Source organism: Miscanthus floridulus, chromosome 8 (genome assembly GCF_019320115.1).
Source record: "Miscanthus floridulus cultivar M001 chromosome 8, ASM1932011v1, whole genome shotgun sequence".
Lineage (NCBI taxonomy): Eukaryota > Viridiplantae > Streptophyta > Magnoliopsida > Poales > Poaceae > Miscanthus > Miscanthus floridulus.
Genome location: NC_089587.1, coordinates 203,234,643 through 203,254,614, shown reverse-complemented (window position 1 = coordinate 203,254,614; position 19,972 = coordinate 203,234,643). Strand labels below are relative to the sequence as shown.

The following is a 19,972-nucleotide window of genomic DNA, read 5'->3' as shown; positions in this document are numbered from 1 at the left end:
AAACATAGTACTTATATAGGGGCATGCACGATAAATGATGATAAACAGATTAGAACAGAGAAAAATATTGCAAGCGCTGATAGTTGAGGATCTGAATGTCACATTCATAATTTACATACATGGTACTAGCATGAATGTAGTGCTTTTACATAGAAGGCGACCATCAACAACAAAAGCAGAGGATGGCAAAAGACAGTTGTCTTCAACTTCAAAGGCGTTGTTTTAATTTGTACAGTGTCAGACATAGCATCCAAGTTGTGAGACGTGAAGTGCTTTTGAAGCTAGGCAATATCATTTAGGCTTTCAATTGCTGAGATAACCAAATATCGATGTGTTATGAGTGTTTTCAAGAAGAAATGGCTCATGTGTTATGAGTGCTTTCAAGAAGAGATGGTTTATATAATTAGCAAAAGACAATACTGAAATTTGATTGCAACACGTGGGGCACGCCGATGCGCAAAGGGAGCGGGGAAGCCATCTCGGGCCTCGAATTTCTTCCTTGATGAGAGTTTAGTTATTACGGAAGGATATACACATGATCTCGCTCTGAAGCAAGCAATCAAACACGGCTTTAATCATTTGCAAAAGTACGGCTTTAATCATTTGCAAAAGTAGCGCGCTCCACATATAGGTCGTCAAAATCAGTGAAAAGAAAAAGATAACTTCAACTTCTCTAGTACCACGCTACATTTAGATTAGGTCACACTGTCATTTATTTGTTTCTTTTGACTCTCATGAAAACTAGGAAAATAATGTCCAGGTATGGTTTGTGTTATCACTGGCTCTTCTTGTTCTTGGCATAATAGCTCTCTATGGTAGAGAACCAATTCCATTGGAAACAAAGTGCCACAAACCGCATGAGTCCAGCGCCAATCACCTCTATGAATGCCATTAGCGGGGAGCTCTGCGGGGATAAACCAGCAGTGGCTACAGCTAACATTGTGCCCTCAAAATTGCAGGGGACAATGAATTTTGCAGATTTGATGCCGTCCAGAGCCTTGTTGGCAACATCATCGGCCTTCATTCCACCAGAGGATCCTGCCATGATGTTTGTCAATTCTGGCCTCCTCTTGTGCTCTGAAATTAGGCAAACCACATGCTCAGCGTTCAGTAACAAAATGTGTAGACTTAGGATGCCAAGCTTAGTGACAATTTTTCACTCTGCCCGAAACATGCACTACCGAAAAGAAATGAGATCATACTATGAGCCATGCGCAGAATGAAACAAAAGGGAGGGTAAAATATTCACTGTAGCAACTACTCCTATGAGCCATGCACCGAATGAAACAAATGAGAATGTAAAATATTCACTATAGCAACTATGAGCCATGCAAGGAATGAAACAAATGGGAGTGTAAAATACTCACCGTAGCAGCATTCTTTGGTCTACGATTTTTAAAATACTGATTTACACTAGCGGATTCTGCTCATTTGTTCGGCTGATTTGTTGTGAGAGTAAAACATTGTTCCACGACTGATTTGTATGGATTAAGGGGGTGTTTGGATCCAGTGACTAAAATTTAGGAGGTATGTCGGGAGGATGTTGCATGAGGTATTTAGATACTAATAAAAAAACAAATTACATAATCCGTCAGTACTCCACGAGACGGATTTTTTAAGCCTAATTAATCCGTCATTAGCACATGTTTACGGTAGCAAAACATTGTCAAATCATAGACTAATTATGATTAAAAGATTCGTCTCGCAAATTAGTCGCAAACTATGCAATTAGTTCGTAATTAGTCTATATTTAATACTCCATGCATGTGTCCAAACATTCGAGGGGACAGCGACTAAAATTTAGGAGGGGCAACCAAACACCCCCTAAAGCCGGTTTATAGCTCAAGCGAACAGAGCCTAGTGTTGCTGATTGCTGAGATCAGTTTCTGAAGTGAGTAATAAACAATATTTTCATTAAAAGGTAGCCCTGATATTTTCAGTTTTGCCAAGTTGAAAAGCTTGACTGCCATATCGAAGAGGATAACTCAAGCATTCATGGTTTCACTTGTTAGTTGCTACCGAAGCAGACATGGACTAAAATGTAGTTGGCCAGTTCATAAGCAACACATACCCTCTTCAAATCCCGGAGTCTCAGTGTCAGGAGGGAATATCAATGAGACATGAATGTTGTCCGCAACGACCTCATGCTGCAACGCCTCACCCAGTCCACGAAGAGCGAACTTGCTCGCTGAGTACGCGGTGTAACCATAAATACCAACCTGCAGCAAAGATGTTACCAACAAAAAGATTAATCTCCCAAGCGAGCAGCATTACATCGAACACCTTAGCTGCATGGCAGGCAAGGCAGCGAACGACTTCTCGCGGTGTCTACCTGGCCGGCCTGGGAGGACATGATCGCGATGGACCCAGGGAGGCGCGTCTCGCGGGTGCGTGCCTTCATGGCGGGAAGCGCGGCCTTGATGAGGTGGAAGGTGCCCATGAGGTTGATGTCCACCATCCACTTGATCTCATCCATGTCCTGCCTCTCGAGCTCCTGCGGCACGAACACGCCGTGGTTGCAGACGAGGACGTCGACGGGGCCGGCCTCCCGGAGCGCGCGCGCCACGGCGTCGGCGTCCCGCACGTCGGCCGCGTGGACGCCGACGTCGTCGCGGCCCGAGTCGCGCTGGATGGCGGCGCGCGCATCCTCGAGGCGGGCGAGGTTGCGAGCCAGGATGGAGACCCGCGCGCCCTCCCGCGCCGCGGCCGTGGCCATGGCGAGCCCGATGCCGCTGGACCCGCCCGTGATGAAGACGTGGCGGCCTTTGAGCGGGATCTGCGCGGCGCGGGGCCGCGCAAGGAATGCGAGCGCGGCGAGTAGGCCGGCGGGCGGGACCAGGAGCAGGAGGAGCGCCGCGGCCATTGCGATGGGAGTCTGTTGGCGGCTGCTAGCGGTGGAGTTGTGGGGCCGTGGTGGGGTGCGGGGCTGGATCGGGGTGGCGGGGTTAAGAAGGACGACGGGCCAGCCGTCGGAGTGGACCGGGCGGGGAAGACAAACAGATTGTCAGATCTGGGAAGAACGGCGATGCCACCGAGGCTTTGAAACGAGGGAGGGGAGCAGAGGACTAGACACTCGCCTGGACTCTCCGAGGGCGGAGTACTGCCCGTGGTCGATGAGCGTAACACGAGGGGTTGTGGACTTTTGGTCGATGAGCATCCGAGGGCCGCGATGGCCGAAGTTGACCGATGAAATGCCAAGTGTGACTGACGAATTCACGACCGGGCCGCGGCGCGGCCATCCATGTTGGACACTTGGACGGGACAAGTAGCCATGTTCCATAAGGAAACGGGAAAATGGAACATAAAGATAAAATGATTTTTTTTATGCTATGAAAACGTCAGGAGATCCGAGAGAGGAGATCATGGTCTTGTTACCGGCATTTGACGAGACAAGGCAATCAAGGATCATAGAGAATGACAAAGCTAGGACACTGGCAGCGAAGTTTGTTGGTTAGAACTTGTGCATAATTATTAGAGAGGCGGATGGCTGGGTCCTTGGCGTAGGGGGTGCAAATGATCTTCCAAGCAATGACTTCACGAAGGGAGTGACATCAAAAGATGCCACCATTGCTTGTCCGGGATCACCCATTTGGGTTTCACCCGGAGATGAAACTCAACAAGATGGAAGATGGTAACTTGACGATGCCTCCAAGAAGGAACATGACGCACAGCGGGCGCCATCGTCGGCATCGGTGACAAGCCGAGCAAAACTTTCGTCAAGAAACCACCGTAACATTCAAGTAGCGCAGCGCCCGTAGCATGCAGCCACAAGTGTTGAGCATCAGCAATGCCTTAGTGCAACCAACGTCGCCTCGTCTGGCCTCCAGAGGTGACGCGCCGACGTTGCATACACGCTGTCACCGTCTTCGCGTACAAAGACATGACAGATGTCGGCGCACCGCCCAAACAGCGCTCTACCCTCCCCCGTCAGAGGCAGCGAAGGCTCTCACCGGCCTAAGAACAACCAGAGAGTGCGGCACAGATGGGAGGGCGCCCACGGACACACAGCCCCGCCGCCGGCAAGCCCACGGCCAAACTAGCGCACCACAACGTTGTTGGACCCCTGCTGTCGACAAAAGATGCTCGGCAGTCCACCGAGGGGTATCCCACGATGGTGGATTTGTCGTAGAGGTGAGCGAGATCATGAGCGAGATGGTAATACAAGCACCAAGACATAAGATTTAGACAGGTTCGGCCGTCAGTATGATGTAATACCTACATCTTGTGTTCTGATGTATTGCATTGAGATGTATGGATCGTGTCCACTAGGAGACCCCTGCCTCTCCTTATATAGTCTGGAGGGATAGGGTTACAAGGAAAATATCATATTTGGTACTATACAATAGCTTGCGGTGCACGCCGAGCAGCGCCGTGCACGCCTTGATCTTGTGGGCTGGGCCACCTCTGATGGTGCGGCCCATGTCTTGTCTTGTGGATACCGGGGGTCATACCCCCACAGCTAGTCCCTAAGCCTAACAGTAGGTGACGTAGTCACGTGGTGCCAGGGTCAGAAAGTAGAAGACCAGCCGACCAGACAGCCAGTCCCGAGGCATAGCCTCGAGATAAGAACAAGCACATTCACCGCAAGGTGAAGTGTGCCCACTTAGTCCCCGAGCCTGCTGGAAGATGAAGAATGAATCTTGTAGCAGGGTCAAAGAAAAAGAAGTCTGAAAGCTTGCTGACGTCGTCTGACATGCGCGTATCAAGACCCCAAACGTGCTGCCCAAGATCAGCACCCTGATCCGAACAACATGGAGCAGCTTGATAGCACACCGACGAGATGTAGCAAGATCCGACCACCAAGGGAGCACCGAGGAGTCCTCGACGTCGCTGGCGATATCCGAGCATCGAGGAGCGAGGAGTCCCAGGCATCGCTGGTGATGTTCGAGCACCGAGGAGCGAGGAGTCCCCGGCGTCGCTGGCGATATCCGAGCATCGAGGAGCGAGGAGTCCCCGGCGTCGCTGGCGATGACCGAGCACCGAGGAGCGAGGAGTCCCCGGCGTCGCTGGTGATGTCTGAGCACCGAGGAGCGAGGAGTCCCCGACGTCGCTGGCGATGGCCGAGCACCGAGGAGCGAGGAGTCCCCGGCATCACTGGCGATGACCGAGCAGCGAGGAGTCCCCGGCGTCGCTGGCGATGTCCGAGCACCGAGGAGCGAGGAGTCCCCAGCGTCGCTGACGATGACCGAGCATCGAGGAGCGAGGAGTCCTGGGCATCGCTGGCGATGTCCAAGCACCGAGGAGCGAGGAGTCTCCGGCGTCGCTGGCGATGACCGAGCACCGAGGAGTCCCCGGTGTTGCTGGCGATGACCGAGCACCGAGGAGCGAGGAGTCCCCGGCATCGCTGGCGATGACCGAGCACCGAGGAGCAAAGAGTCCACGGCGTCGCTGGCGAGGTCCGAGCACCGAGGAGTCTTCGGCGCAGCTGGCGACGTCCGAGCAGGGAGGAGTTTCCGGCGTAGCTGGCGACGTCCGACCACCGAGGAGTCCTCGACGCAGCTGGCGATGTCCGAGCAGCGAGGAGTTTTCAACGTAGCTGGCGATGTCCGACCACCGAGGAGTCCTCGACGCAGCTGGCAACGTTCGAGCAGCGATGAGTTCCCGATGTAGCTGGCGATGTCCGACCATCGAGGAGTCCTCGGCGCAGTTGGCGACGTCCTAGCAGCAAGGAGTTCCCAGCGTCGCTGGCGATGACCGAGCACCGAGGAGCGAGGGGTCCCCGACGTCGCCGGCGATGTCTGAGCATTGAGGAGCGAGGAGTCCTCGGCGTCGCTGGCGATGACCGAGCACCGAGGAGCGAGGAGTCCCTGGTGTCGCTGGCGATGTCCGAGTACCGAGGAGCGAGGAGTCCCCCACGTCGCTGGCGATGTCTGAGCACCGAGGAGCGAGGAGTCCTCAGCGTCGCTGGCGATGACCGAGCACCGAGGAGAGAGGAGTCCCCGACGTCGCTGGCGATGTTCGAGCACCGAGATGTCCCCGGCGTAGCTGGCGAGGTCTGAGCACTAAGGAGTCTCCCGCGTAGCTGGCGACATCCATACGGTGAAGTATGCCCATTTAGTCCTCGAGCATGAAGAATCCGAGCACCGAGGAGTAACCAGCGTAGCTGGCGATGAAGCACGAGCGATGAACAGTCTGGTCAACTGGTCGGCGGTGAAGTGGGCATTGAGTAGAAGCAACCGGCGAACAGTCCAAGTCCGAGCACCAGGTGGTCCGATCACCTGGACGATGATCCTGTAATACAAACATGTAGAACGGGTAGTACATGATGTAAAAATATATGAACTCCAGAGAAAAAAATAGCGTATGTAGCTTGACGATCAGTTGGAGCGAAGATTTATTTAATATAAACCGCCTGAATAGTTAGTGTGTAGCTGAGTCTCCAGCCCTAGCTAGCATGTTAACCATAACGCGGAGCGTGGAGCCCATGCACGTGTAGGAGGAACAAGCGTCGCTAAGGAGCCGCCGCCGACCACCTATAACGCAGAGGGCAGACGCTCGTGCACGTGTAGGAATGAGCTAGAGACAGGGCCGTCTCTGGAGGCGTCCGAGCATCAACAGGACTATTCGGACGTTCGGAAAATCGTTTGGAGAACAAACATGGAGAAAACAGCTCGGAGAAACGTTATGGCGATATATGGAGATTGGAGAATATTTAGAAAAATATTAAAACGTGACTTAGCTTTAGACAGAAAGTCTGATCGGCGACATACGGTGTTATCTGGTTGGCGTTGACGGTGAGCATTTGGCGGGTGGTGTGTTGTCAGTGAAGACGACCTCAGAGGTGGTTCCGAGATCAGATCTGCTGTCGCGGGGGCTGGTGTAGCCAACGATGAATCGTCGTCGTGGACCGACATGGATCTCCACAAGATTGACGACGAGAACGCGTTGTTGATTTGAGGTCCATCTGACTCGCCATGGGATCAAGCACACACCTCTACCTAGCGCGCCAACTGTCGACAAAAGATGCTCGGCAGTCCACCGAGGGGTATCCCACGATGGTGGATTTATCGTAGAGGTGAGCGAGATTAGGAGCGAGATGGTAATACGAGCACTAAGACACAAGATTTAGATAGGTTTGGCCATCAATATGGCGTAATACCTACATCCTGTGTTCTGATGTATTGCATTGAGATATATGGATCGTGTCCACTAGGAGACCCTGCCTCTACTTATATAGTCTGGAGGGGCAGAGTTACAAGGAAAGTATCATATTTGGTACTATACAATAGCTTGCGGTACACGCCGAGCAGCGTCGTGCACGTCTTGATCTTGTGGACTGGACCACCTCTGATGATGCAGTCCATGTCTTATCTTATGGATACCGAAGGTCATAACTCACACCTGCAAAAACGCGAAGAAGAGACACGGGCACACTGCCCCACCGCCGGCTTGCCCACGGCCGAACAGCGCGCCCCGTCCCGAGGCGGCTCCCTTTCGAAGGTGCTAGGACGAATGTCTAAGTACGCACTGGCATCAAAGACTAGGGTCCAGTTTAGTTCCCTCCAAAAATGCCAAATTTTTCAAGATTCCCCGTCACATCGAATCTTTGGACGCATGCATGAAGTATTAAATATAAATAAAAAATAAAACTAATTACACAGTTTAGACGAAATCCACGAGACGAATCTTTTAAGCCTAATTAAACTATGATTGGACACTAATTGCCAAATAACAACGAACTGCTACAGTGTCATTTTGCCAAGAATTTCGGCATCTAAACAGGCCATAGGCAGGTGTCCATGGTTATGCGGCCCTCGGCCCGCCAACGAGGTCTCAAATATCCATCTAATACATTAATCTAGTGATTATCATACTTTATATGGATATGAAGTTTTATACTCAAATGGAGAAAATGAAACATAGGTTTTCTAGAGTACTAGCCCTTTAGTTTTTTTATAAGGTCATTTAAAAAAAATCGATCTAGGGAAAGACCTATGACACCATACTAAAAAGAAAATTCTCACCGGGTGCAGGTTGACAAACTTTGATAGCCAGTTACTTTGGACTTGCCACTAAGCATCCGTGACACATGCCTGAGGCCATGTGCATCTTGCTGAAATAACACAGACGTTTACACGTATAACTCAGAAACATGGCCGATGAGGATGTTTTTTAACTAGGTTTGTTTTTAATTCACTCATCCCACTAGACTATAGACCTAAGGTGTTACTAAATCTCACGTGACCATTAGGCTACAGACATGTTCACAAGGATATGAGGTTTTAAACTTGAAACATTGGTTAATATGTCTGATCTTGTCCATACTTCTATTTTCGTGCACCATTTGATGTAAATTACATCAGGTTTGGTTGGTTGGATTTCAAGAGGGTGTTCGGCTGGCTAGCTTGGTTGGCTGGTGCTGGCCAGCCCTGTAACGTCCCGCCTCTACAAGGCCGGCCCGCTTACATCTGGTAGCTGACTGTTCTCATAGATCCACACAAGTCTTTTCTGCGTACTTTGTCCTCACTCATGCGCACCCGGGAAGGACATCCCGATTGGTCACCCATCCTAAAATTGCTCTAGACCAAGCACACTTAACCTCAGAGTTCTTTAGAGATTGGCTTCCGGGAAAAAGTTGTAACTTGTTGGTATGAGTATCCTATTAATCCTATTAAGCCCTGGGCCAGGATGTTACATCCTCACCCCCTTAAGAGACCGACGTCCTCGTCGGTCAATTCCAAGCCAGGAACGTCCCCTCTTGGCCACATCCATGTGTCCAGTGCCAATACATATGACATGCTTTGTGACCACTCTAGGACCACTTCAACCATGCGCACCATGCCTGCGCAACTACGACACACGCGCATGTGAAACCGTGAGAGTCGGCTCTGATACCATTCTGTAACGTCCCGCCTCTACAAAGCCGGGCCCGTTTACATCTGGCAGCTTTTCTAGGACATAGACTGCCCTCACAGACCCACACAAAGTCTTTTCTGCGCACTTTGTCCTCACTCATGCGCACCTGGAAAGGACTTCTCGGTCGGTCACCCATTTTGAAATTGCTCTAGACCAAGCACGCTTAACCTCAGAGTTCTTTAGAGATTAGCTTCCGAAAAAAAGTTGTAACTTGTTGGTATGAGTATCCTATTAATCCTATTAAGCCCTAGACCGGGATGTTGCATCCTCATCCCCTTTAATAGACCAACGTCCTCGTCGGTCAATTCCAAGCCAGGAACGTCCCCTCTTGGCCACATCCGTGTGTCCAGTGTCAGTGCATATGCCATGTTGTGTGATCACTCTAGGACCACTCCAGCCATGCGCACCATGCCTATGCAACTACGACACACGCGCATGTGAAACCGTGAAAGTCGGCTCTGATACCATTCTATAACGTTCCGCCTCTACAAAGCCGGGCCCGCTTACATCTGGCAGCTTTTCTAGAACATACACTGTCCTCACAGACCCACACAAAGTCTTTTCTGCGTACTTTGTCCTCACTCATGGGCACCCGGAAAGGACTTCCTGATCGGTCACCCATCCTGAAATTGCTCTAGACCAAGCACGCTTAACCTCAGAGTTCTTTAGAGATGGGCTTCCGGAAAAGAAGTTGTAACTTCACATGAACAATATCTTCTAGCCAGAATAGTATTTTTCTCTCACAACAAACCAGTCGGAACAGTATTTTAGCTTTCTTTTTCAGGCCAGCCGAACAGCCTGCAAGCTGTTAGCCAACGAGTAGTTTTTTGTTGCTAGGTGGTTAGATAAATAGAGCCAGGCAACCAGCCAGTAGTTTTTGTTAGCTAGATGGTTGGATGGTTCAATGAATATAAGCTATTGGTTGGTTTATTTAAATTACATAGAGTTATTTTAGCTCTTAGCTCTAGCTAATCTAGATATAGCCATAATATACTCATGAGCCAATGCAATTCTCTGGATAGCCAAAAAAAATGACTTTCTTGTGTACCACTAAAATTGTTAAATTCTCTTGTGCGCCACTTCGACAAATTTTCATTCCTTCCATGTCACTACCGCCACGGCGCCACGTGGGTGTTAAGTTGTTATGGAAAAGAGAGACTTGCCCCTCCAATTAAACAAAGTAAAATTTTGCTTATTTGCTTGGTTTTCATTACAGGTTTAGATCAGATTAACATGACAACAAAATAAGTGGAACATGGGCGCTTGAGATCATGCCACTATGACAAAATTTGCATACGGTATTTGATTAGTTTTTCTGCTAATCAAATTTTATTTACACAATGGAACCAAAAGATACATTACTGTCATTCAAATTACGTGACTAACTTTTTATAGTAATTTACCCAGTATGCATGCATAAAAACACACATCTAGAGGTTGCGGCGCACACTCGGCGCTCTCTACTTGATGACAATACTTGTCGCGGCACGTCAGTTCAGTACACTCAAACTCTAGTGCCTCACCCGGCTGCCTTTGCACCCAATTCACCACCTCAATGGCTCGATGGCCGTGTTACTCCCGACGAGTGTCCATTCCCCTAGCACCATGAATGACTTACAATTTAGGATGAAGGGAGTGTAAATTATGTCATTTTAACCCGTTAACCGGTGATGTTAGTCTAGTTGGAGCAACATTGTCAACCGGCAACAATGCCTCTCCCGTGAATATTTACCTCAAAATAAAATAACAGAACATGACAACAGTGGCAAGGAAGGGAGAAAATTTTGCTGCAGTGGAACACACAAGAGAATTTAATATTTTTCAGTAGCACCGAGAGAATTAGCTCTATATTCATTGATTGAAATAAAAGAACTAATCGCTTTTTTGAAAGGAAAAGGGTTTGAACCGGTGAAGAGTTTGAATCCTAGCCACGAGTCATAATTGGCCAGAGATCTCTCTCTTTTAGTTAGGCTCTTCCAATCAATGTTTTTTTCTAAACACTAAACGGTAAACAGTCAGTTACCTACCGTTTAGCCATTATTTAGGCTAAATAGTCCATTAAACAGGTTAAACAGGGTAAACGGATGATTAAATGGAAACGGAGCACCATCATGTAGCGTTTACACGATGTTTAAGCAGGCTAAACGTAGCAATACACGACACTGGACCTACGTACTCATGGACCCATCAATACCGAGCCCGGTACATCTGGAGCTACAGCCCGTACTAGGTAGAACTGGATCCTCCAAGCGACAGTGGCTGGGCCACGCCGATTGTCAAGCCCACCTGCCCGGTCGCCTTCGTTCCTCAGTAGCAGTGGTGCCGTGCAAGCTGCCAAGTTTGGCTCACATGCTATGCTGCGCGGTCTTACAAATCGTCACGGCAACTCGCACGGCTTGGCTGAGACCTGAGAGCTTTCGTCCGCGAAAGCGAGGGACGGCCATTGGCACGTCGAGCGTACAATGTCACTTCGCCGGAGCCACCTACAATGCCACGGCGATTCGGCGATGACAAGAAAGGCTTATGACGTGTCGACCAAATGAGTCCCGGCGTGGGAAACAGTACCCTACCCTCCAAACAAAGAGGGCCTGCGGTGGGTGGGGAGGAAGGACAGGGGTCAGGGGGGCACGGCACGTCTCGATCAATACAAAGCCTGTTCGCTTGCTCGTAAATGATCGTAAATTTCCAGCCGGGAATAGTGTTTTTCTCTCACACCAAACCAGCCAGCAGTAAATAATCCGCGATACGATACGACCTCCCGAACAGGCTTTGCAGTAAATAATGGAAGCCTGTGAACTGTGAATCTGAAATATCTCGACGAGTGGTAGACAATTATTTGACATGTCATGGCAATTGGCAAACATGTCCCAGGAGACTGTTCATTCTGGTACAGTGGTACAGATAAGTAGACGGCGATGGGGCCACGGATCTACATTATTGGACTTGGCAGAAGCGCTTTGACAGTAACTTCTCCTCCTTGGTCTCCTACGCTGCTCCAGGCTTGCGACAGGTGATGATGGTGAATTTGATGAGCCCCTTCTTGTAACCTTGGATCATCAGCGGCATCACCATCGCCCCTCTGATCGTCTTCCATCCTTGAGACAGAGACAAAATTCAAGGCCAAACCGATTAAGGTCCCGATCGGTTCAAGACTTTTGCAGTTTGCTGCAGTGCATACTCAGTAACAGAACCTTAACAAGATGGGTGGGGGAGAATTAAGTTGCATACCGCTCGTTAGCAGAGAGGTGAGGCCCTTCCATGTTAGTGCCGATTTTATCACAGCGGGCCAAAACGGGGCCACGTTCTCCGACCAATCAGCTGTCTTGATATCCTGGCACCACATGCAACAACGAAAACAATCTTTTTATATGATATATTGATTGATATCACATAGGCAAATTGCCAATTTGGTGTGGTCCGCTAGTAGGTGGATAGAGCATTCAAGGCAGTCAAGATCTTGACGACACAGATTTGTATGCAAGGTAAATACAACAAGATCTTTCAAATCCAATCAGAATTCAGAATACAACCAGTTTTTACCTCAAGAGACAGTGACTTGGCGATGTTCACATAGTCTGAAGGTGAGCACCAGTCCGGGAGGTAGTATGCATCGCAAATCCTCTTCAGGAGGCTCAGTTCATCGGGTTTCAGCGAGGTTTCAGATGGTTCGAGGTTCCTATGGCACCATGTCACGATGATTATCGTCCCTCCAGGAGCCGCGACGCGTGCCAGCTCACTGACAAACTAATACGAGAGTCAGGTAAGAGTTCAATAGCCAGTATTGCTGAGAAAGAAATCGAAATCATCAAAAAATATTCATCTAGGAATTGGGTTGAACCTGTCCAATGCTTATAGTGTCAACGATCTAATTCTGGTTCAGGTTGTTCGACCAGAATTAAATGATTACCTTTCTCTTGTCCTAGATGAATAGATTACCTTTCTCTTGTCCGGCATGTGCTCGCCACTCTCCATGGACCATACCAGATCGAACTGCCCATCAGGAAATGGTTGCTCCAGAGCATCAGCAACTTGCAGAATAACCTGCTTCATCACGCCGGCCGCCGGGGTGGAGGAAGGGGGAAGACGTTAGAAACCGGCGGATATAGTCAGTCTCAGTCTCAAGGGTAGCTGTATAGGTAATTCACCGATTGTAAACAATTTGCAAGAGAGGTAGGAGTAGGAGCAGTGGGCACCTGATCCGACAACCCCTGTGCTGCAGCGAGAGCATTTCCTCTTTCAGCTTGAACAGGGCTCAACGTGATCCCCTTGCACTGCGCTCCGTATTTCTTCGCCAAGTACCTTGAGCTACCACCAATTCCACATCCAACATCTACTATGTTTTTTGGTGCCTTCTCCGGATCATCTGCACGCAAAAATAAACAGGAAACCTAGTAAAACATGAACTCTGCGTTGGGTGCATCTACATGAGGATGGAATTGTGATTCCCAATTTTACTTTGACAAAGTAAATACACATGTATACACACACATATAACTCATCCCTGCCAATGAAAGTACACCCATACTATCTCTATGAACGTCTTCGAGAGACCAAACCAGCAATATCTCGGAATTGCTTTGTTTGTTACTTCCTCCGTTCTAAATTATAAGTCGCTTTGACTTTTTTTCATATATTTATTTTGCTATGCATCTAGATATAATAATATATCCAGATACATAGTAAAATAGATGAACCAAAAAAATCAAAGTGACTTATAATTTGAAACAGATACAGATACAGTAGTCATTACTTGTTCTCGACATAAACATCGCTGTCGATAAACAAATGGTTAGTTGAAAAGGTGAGTACATCTGTACATATACCAAAACAAATCATAAACTTGTACTTTATCGGTGGAATTCACTACAAGAAACCTAATTAAGTGAACTAGGTTCAGTTTGCTATGATTATTACTCTCTATGCTCAATTCGCTATGAATTATAACTATTGCTCTTTTTTGAACATCCAATGGATATAGCCTCTCTAATCAGGCCTTGTTTAGATGTTATTCAAATTCCAAGTTTTTTCACTCTCTCTTCATCACATCAATTTTTAGCCGCTTGCATGAAGTATTAAATGTAGGTAAAAAAAATAACTAATTACACAGTTTAGTTGGAAATCACGAGATGAATCTTTTGAGCCTAGTTGGTCCACGATTAGACAATATTTATCAAATAAGACGAAAGTGATACTATTCATCAGGTTCAAAAAAAAATTTACAAAATGAACAAGACCTCAGTGTTGGTACTCGTAGGCTCTAGCTGCAACAAGAGAGCAAAAAATACATCCAAGATTGATGCGCAGCCGTCCAATCCATCATGAATGCATAACGCATGAGTCCGCAGTCGAGCCGTAGAATCGAGAGCACGCCTCTCGGGCAGCAGGTAGCAAGTCTCTATCGCACCACTGTTTCAGAAGGGCCTTGAGATAGATAGGACTTGTTTAGATCACCTTCAAATTCTAAGTTTTTTCACTCTCTCTCCGTTACATCAATTTTTAGCCGCTTGCATGGATCATTAAATGTAAATAAAAAAAATAACTAATTGCACAGTTTAGTTGGAAATCACGAGATGAATCTTTTGAGCTTAGTTGGTCCACGATTGGACAATATTTACCAAATAAAACGAAAGTGCTACTATTCATCGGTTTGAAATTTTTTTCAATCTAAACGTGGCCTAAACAGATTACACAGTCGTCGTTCCATCTCAAGTACTGTACAGTACATTTCTGCCAGCAATCCTAACTCGAGACCTTGTTTAGTTCTCAAGAGTGCACTATGCAAAAAGAAGATTCCCTGTTATATTAAATTTGTGGTACATGCATGGAGTACTAAATGTAGACGAAATTAAAAATTAATTGCACAATTTACTTTAACTTTGCGAGATGAATCTTTTAAACCTAATTAGTCAATATTTAGACAATAATTCACAAATACAAACGAAATGTTACCCTAGAGAATCATGCATTGCCGAACTAAATGTGCCCGAGCTCAGTTTTCCGCACACAAACCGAAGGCGACCGACACGGCCAAGGATCGGTCATCAGATTTGTTCCCGTGCCAACGAATCGACGATCGCAGGAGCAAGCAAGCAAGCGAACAACCGGAGTACAGTATACCGGATAAAGTGCTTCGCGAATGTTGGGAATTTGACTATGGTTGCACTTTCGTTTTTATTTGGCAATTAGTGTTCAATCATGGATTAATTAGGCTCAATACATTCGTCTTGCAATTTCCAACCAAACTGTACAATTAATTTTTTTCATCTATATTTAATGCTCTATATACGTATCGCAAGATTCAATGTTACTGTATCACTTTTTTAGAATTTGGTTGAAACTAAACCAGCAGTGAGCAAGCAAGCGAAGGAACAAACAGCGTGCAGGCCTCGTGCCGTGAGCCCGTGAGTCGTTTTTTACTTGTGTACTGCTACTCCTTTATTTATTATATTGCAGAGAAAAGGCTGGGCCGTTTGCTAGCTTTGTGAGCCGGGACCGGGGATTGGCCGGCCGTTTTCAACCAATCAGGAAGCGATAAACCTGGACGATCCCGGTGGACACAAACACAAGCGTACGACCAGGACATGCGGGCGTAGACGCACCTGGGGATGGGACGGCGGCGAAGGCGAGCGCCTCCTCGATCATGCGGATCTGGGCGCGGCGGTGGTCGTCCATGGACGCGGCCTCGCCCGAGTCGTAGAAGCCGTGGTGCATGTGGTCGCCCCAGATGTTCTCCCACAGCCCCGACGACTCGTCGTACAGCCCCGCGATGCCCTCCTTCAGGCCCGGGGGCGCCGGCGCGGGGGCCTGAGCCGCCGTCGACGAGGCCATCGGACGCAGGCTGACGACGCCGCCGCGTCGGCGGGGGCCGGAGCGGGAGCGGCACGGGACGTGTGAAGGGGCGCGGTAGTAGTGGCTGCCGCGGCGGCACGCTGGGGGGCTCGTGGAGAATTGGGAGCAGTGGAGCAGCGCCGCGTGAGCCATTTGCGGCGCCGGGATGCACGGTATTTAAAGAGGCCAGGGCGAGGGCCGAGGGGCGTGGGCTGCGCCGGTTCTGGGCGCGCACTGTTCTACAGTACTACTGGTAGTCTAGCGAGGAGTATATCGGTAAAGCAGAGGTACCAGCAGGCAAGCGAAAAAAAAAGAGGTTACCAGCAGGCAACGGCAGGGAAAAGGACAACGTGATGTCCATTGAATAGTATGTCCCTAGCGCGCGGCCGTGTGCATTTCCAGGAAAAAAACGTGAAATGAAAGTCCTAAAATTATTCAATTCCAGGTCTTAATCAAACTCCCATAAAAAAAGTCTTAATCAAACTACAAAGAGTCTATTTGGTACTGCCCTGACTTTAGCCTTTTATGATTCTTGACATAGAGCTACGCCAAACGACCATCTAAAAACAGCTCTTTGCAAAGAGGTCATAGAGCAGCGAAAACGTAGCTTCTTTCTACTACTACTAATAAATTTAACACAAAATGCTATAAAATTGTTACTAGAGTCGTTTTTACCGATGTTTTCTAAAATGACATTAGCTCCACGAGAGGAGCCGAAACTAGAGCCATTTTAGAATGAGCCGAAGCCCTACCAAACTAGCCTTAAGTTTAACAAGTTTATAAAGAAACTAATATCAATATTTATAACATCAACTATAAATTTATATGTTATAGTAAATCTAGTGATATTTATGCATCATACACGTGATTGTGCACACACGATATCAGACTCGCCATAATTTTTTTAGCTACCACGCAAGGAAATTGAGCTTCGAGCAGACTAGGTGACGAGGACATCACTCCTTCGGATATACCAGCTGATTCTCCAACCGTCATGCAAGGTCCAATGACCCGGGCTCGAATGCGTCAACCCACTTTAGAGGTGAGCTCGTTCTTAAGCAATCATTTTTATACTTTTGAGAATAGACTACTACCTAACGATGTTATCTTGCTAAGAAACATTGGAAAGGGTCATGAAGGACTTAGAGGAAGAGGTGGAGGCGTTGATGACCAGCAAGGACATTCAACAGAAATCGGAGGCCCGGTCCAACATGATTTCGAGTCTGCTTCGGTCTCTAGGACCAGTCTACCTTAAACTAGTCACTCAGGACGCATCCGGACTCCGTTTTTGACAATCCGCATATGGTTGGAAAACTAATTTGATAAGGAAGTCGATCCAATTGGTCTCACATTAAAAGCCCTTCAGAATCAACAGAAATCTTCGAAACAAGTCAGCATACAGAATCTGTCAAGGTGCTGCGACACCGTCATTTGGTCTGTTAGACCGCGTATCGTGTTTGGGCCCATTAGGGGGCGCGTTCAGGGTAGGCGATGACCCTAAGACCTTTATAATCATACACCTCCGCCGTCATTAGGTTTTGGATTTTGCTTAGATTAATCTGTCAAGAACAGTTTCACCGTTCATCGGTTTGTGAGACTCCAACTTCGTGAGATTAATCATTCATCTGCAATTTGGTTGCTTTCTTTCTTGTTCTTGCTTGTGTTCTTCATTGTGCAGGCAAGGATTAGCCTTCTTGGCAAGGTCAACTGGATACGTGTCTTAGTTGATAACCAGAGGAGTTGTAGTGCTAAGATTGCAGGGTTCGATCTTTTGATCTGAAGCCGGATCGGTGTGTCATTCTCCACCACAACGATAGTTACCTGTAACTGACGGAAGATCAGGATCCTCGTCCTCATTAAGTGGTAATCAGAGCTAAGGTATACCGTAAGGTTCACATTTATTCTCTAGTTTGGAGTGTTTCGCATTCGTCCCATAGTTCAGTGCCATACTTTTTTTTTCCTGTCCTAGAACCTTCCGCGCCATAGCCTTTGCATATTTCAGTTTCAGAGTCCGTCGTGTTGAGTTTGTGTCCTCGTCGAGGTCTTGTTGCTGGTTAGGTCGTGTTAGAGTATAGTTCATGTGTTTTCTCCCATCGTTTTCATCAAATCTTTGCTGCTGTGACCAATTTTGCACACATTATTCCCGTTTTGTCCTCTAATTCGAAGCCAATTCTTAAAATTGGTCTAGTTTTCACATACGAACTCGGATTTTGACGTTCCATATATCAAAATCGATCAGAAAAAAATTCGGATCCGTCCATCCACCGCATTATCGGGATTGGAAAATTTTAATTTAGTCAAAAACTGGTCACAAGATGCTCTTTTCGTGGTCATAAGCTTTTTATCGATTTTGAGCACGTCTTCTGAAATTTCCACAGGCCACGTCTTTTACTTGTTTAAACTCATATTTTCTATGGTTACTTCTTTTGTGTTCCTAAGTGAAGAAAAAGTATCAAAAAAAAGAAAAAGTCGAAATTTCTCAAAAAACAACGACAGCCCAAAAAAATAAAAAAAAGAGAGAGGCAAAAGAGGAACAATATCTAGAGGAGCACATAGAGAAGGCCAAAGTGAGCTGTGTTAGCGTGTGTTGTCTGGTTCCTTGTTTGTGTTGCTGTTGCTATCCACCATACTTATTTTTCACACATCTGTCACCTTGCTACCCACCATACTAATTTGTCACACACCTGGTACTTGAAATATTTTAGACTAGTAATAAGAACAAGTACTTTGGACTATAATTCAGCATCACTTTTTGTTACTGACTTGTGTGCCAAACATACATATTATTCTTTATGTGCCTTCAAAGCTCCACAAACTCTTCAGATCAGTATAAAAAAATGGCCTTGCAATCTCGGTACCACTGCCTCACAGGTATCACGAACCAGCCACCGGTTGTACCACCCACTACTTGTGTTGGTAAAAACTTTGTAAGAGCTTGGTAAGACGCTTCCATTTGCTATGAAAAGTGACACCACTGCAGCTGCAACCACGTAGTCATTTGGTAGGGATAACTTTCACCGTTTGTTCCTATTTTTGTGTTTACAATGACAGGAGATGATCAGACTGGAGATAATAATCCTAAGGGTTTTAACGAGTGTGTTAGCCAAGAGCAACTGCAAGCTGTTATAGAGGATGCCCAAAAAGGATGAATGAGGCCGTCAGGAAGGCCGTCACTGACGCACTCATTGAACTTAACACTGGCAACAACATGGAGAGATTGGACAAACAAATTTTCACGCTAACCGACAAGGTTACTGAGTTGGAAACCTTTGTGGCGGGAAAAAACAACGTCTCCAGCAGCAACACTGATGGTCTCTTTCCAGAAGACACGGTGCATGATGCTAGTGGGAACATAGATCGAGCAGCCTTCCGACAAGCAAGATTACGACGACGTCTTCGCCGCAACACGAAACGTATAGGAGGTGTCCACCATCATCATGATAATAATCACCGTATGCCCGATGATCCTTATGCTAAGATTAAGTTCACAATACCATCTTTTTTGGGTCATTATGATGCTGAGGGATATCTTGATTGGGAGATGATGGTAGAAGAAAAGTTTAGTGTCCACCTTGTGCCTGAGCATCATAGAGTTCGACAAGCTACTAGTGAGTTTAAGGACTTTGCCATTATTTGGTGGAATGGGCTAGCTGCATAGGATGTTTTGCCTGGTACATGGGAAGAACTTAAGATAGCTATACGTGATTGTTTTGTTCCTCCTTCTTATCATAGAGACTTGCATAAGAAATTGATGCGTTTAGAACATGGAGAGAAATCTGTATAGGATTACTATGGTGAGCTCCAAAAGGGATTGATGTGTTGTAGTGTTGTGGAGGGGAACGAAGATTCCATTTGTCGTTTCTATTCGGGTTTGAGGTGCGAGATTCGGGACATTATTGATTATAAATAATTTAACACTGTCAACTAGTTGTTTCAGTTTGCTATGCTTGCAGAAAAGGAATTGTAGGGACGTGAACAGCAGAGCAAAAGTAAGGTCAACACCATATACATGCCACGCTCAGCACCATCTTCAGGGCTGACCAAGCCAACCACTTTTTGGGCGCCCCCACCAGCAAGCAAGCGACCAACAGCCTCTGGAGTTATTGCTACATCTAAGGCACCTCCCGCACGACCTTCCGATTTAGGTAAAAATTCTTTGCAGGTGCCTACCAAGAGTGCCTTATCTGTTGCATCGACGAGACACACTTCAGGCATTCAGTGCCACCGCTGCCATGGCATTGGCCATGTGTAGAAGGACTGCCCAAGTCAGCGGACATATATTGCTACA

At 47.3% G+C, this 19,972-nt stretch overlaps 2 protein-coding genes across 3 annotated transcripts; both read right to left on the bottom strand.

Annotated features, from left to right (window-relative positions):
* Positions 1–520: 520 nt before the first annotated feature.
* On the bottom strand, positions 521–3,318 carry LOC136474632 (3-dehydrosphinganine reductase TSC10A-like). Its single transcript, XM_066472192.1, has 3 exons — positions 2,333–3,318; positions 2,072–2,219; positions 521–1,077 (listed from the first exon to the last, which is right to left on the bottom strand). Exons 1-3 carry the CDS (start codon positions 2,861–2,863, stop codon positions 776–778), a joined length of 981 nt encoding a protein of 326 aa, XP_066328289.1. The 5' UTR covers positions 2,864–3,318; the 3' UTR covers positions 521–775.
* An 8,322-nt stretch (positions 3,319–11,640) lies between these two features.
* On the bottom strand, positions 11,641–15,933 carry LOC136474631 (probable tocopherol O-methyltransferase, chloroplastic). Of its 2 annotated transcripts, none has more exons than XM_066472190.1 (6): positions 15,456–15,933; positions 13,050–13,219; positions 12,793–12,900; positions 12,397–12,600; positions 12,085–12,187; positions 11,641–11,951 (listed from the first exon to the last, which is right to left on the bottom strand). In XM_066472190.1, exons 1-6 carry the CDS (start codon positions 15,835–15,837, stop codon positions 11,842–11,844), a joined length of 1,077 nt encoding a protein of 358 aa, XP_066328287.1. In that variant the 5' UTR covers positions 15,838–15,933; the 3' UTR covers positions 11,641–11,841. The 2 variants fall into 2 exon arrangements, with proteins under 2 accessions (XP_066328287.1, XP_066328288.1); XM_066472191.1 differs by having other exon boundaries at positions 12,793–12,897; positions 15,456–15,931.
* Between the last annotated feature and the right edge of the window lie 4,039 nt (positions 15,934–19,972).

Excerpts from the sequence above, each read along its gene's own strand:
- LOC136474632 (XM_066472192.1), bottom strand. The coding sequence starts at position 2,863 with ATGGCCGCGGCGCTCCTCCTGCTCCTGGTCCCGCCCGCCGGCCTACTC. Across the intron at positions 2,220-2,332 it reads TGTCCTCCCAGGCCGGCCAG|GTTGGTATTTATGGTTACAC; the intron begins GTAGACACCGCG and ends TCTTTGCTGCAG. Across the intron at positions 1,078-2,071 it reads GACTCCGGGATTTGAAGAGG|AGCACAAGAGGAGGCCAGAA; the intron begins GTATGTGTTGCT and ends GCCTAATTTCAG.
- LOC136474631 (XM_066472190.1), bottom strand. The coding sequence starts at position 15,837 with ATGGCTCACGCGGCGCTGCTCCACTGCTCCCAATTCTCCACGAGCCCC. Across the intron at positions 12,601-12,792 it reads ACATGCCGGACAAGAGAAAG|TTTGTCAGTGAGCTGGCACG; the intron begins GTAATCTATTCA and ends CTCTCGTATTAG. Across the intron at positions 12,188-12,396 it reads CCAAGTCACTGTCTCTTGAG|GATATCAAGACAGCTGATTG; the intron begins GTAAAAACTGGT and ends ATGTGGTGCCAG.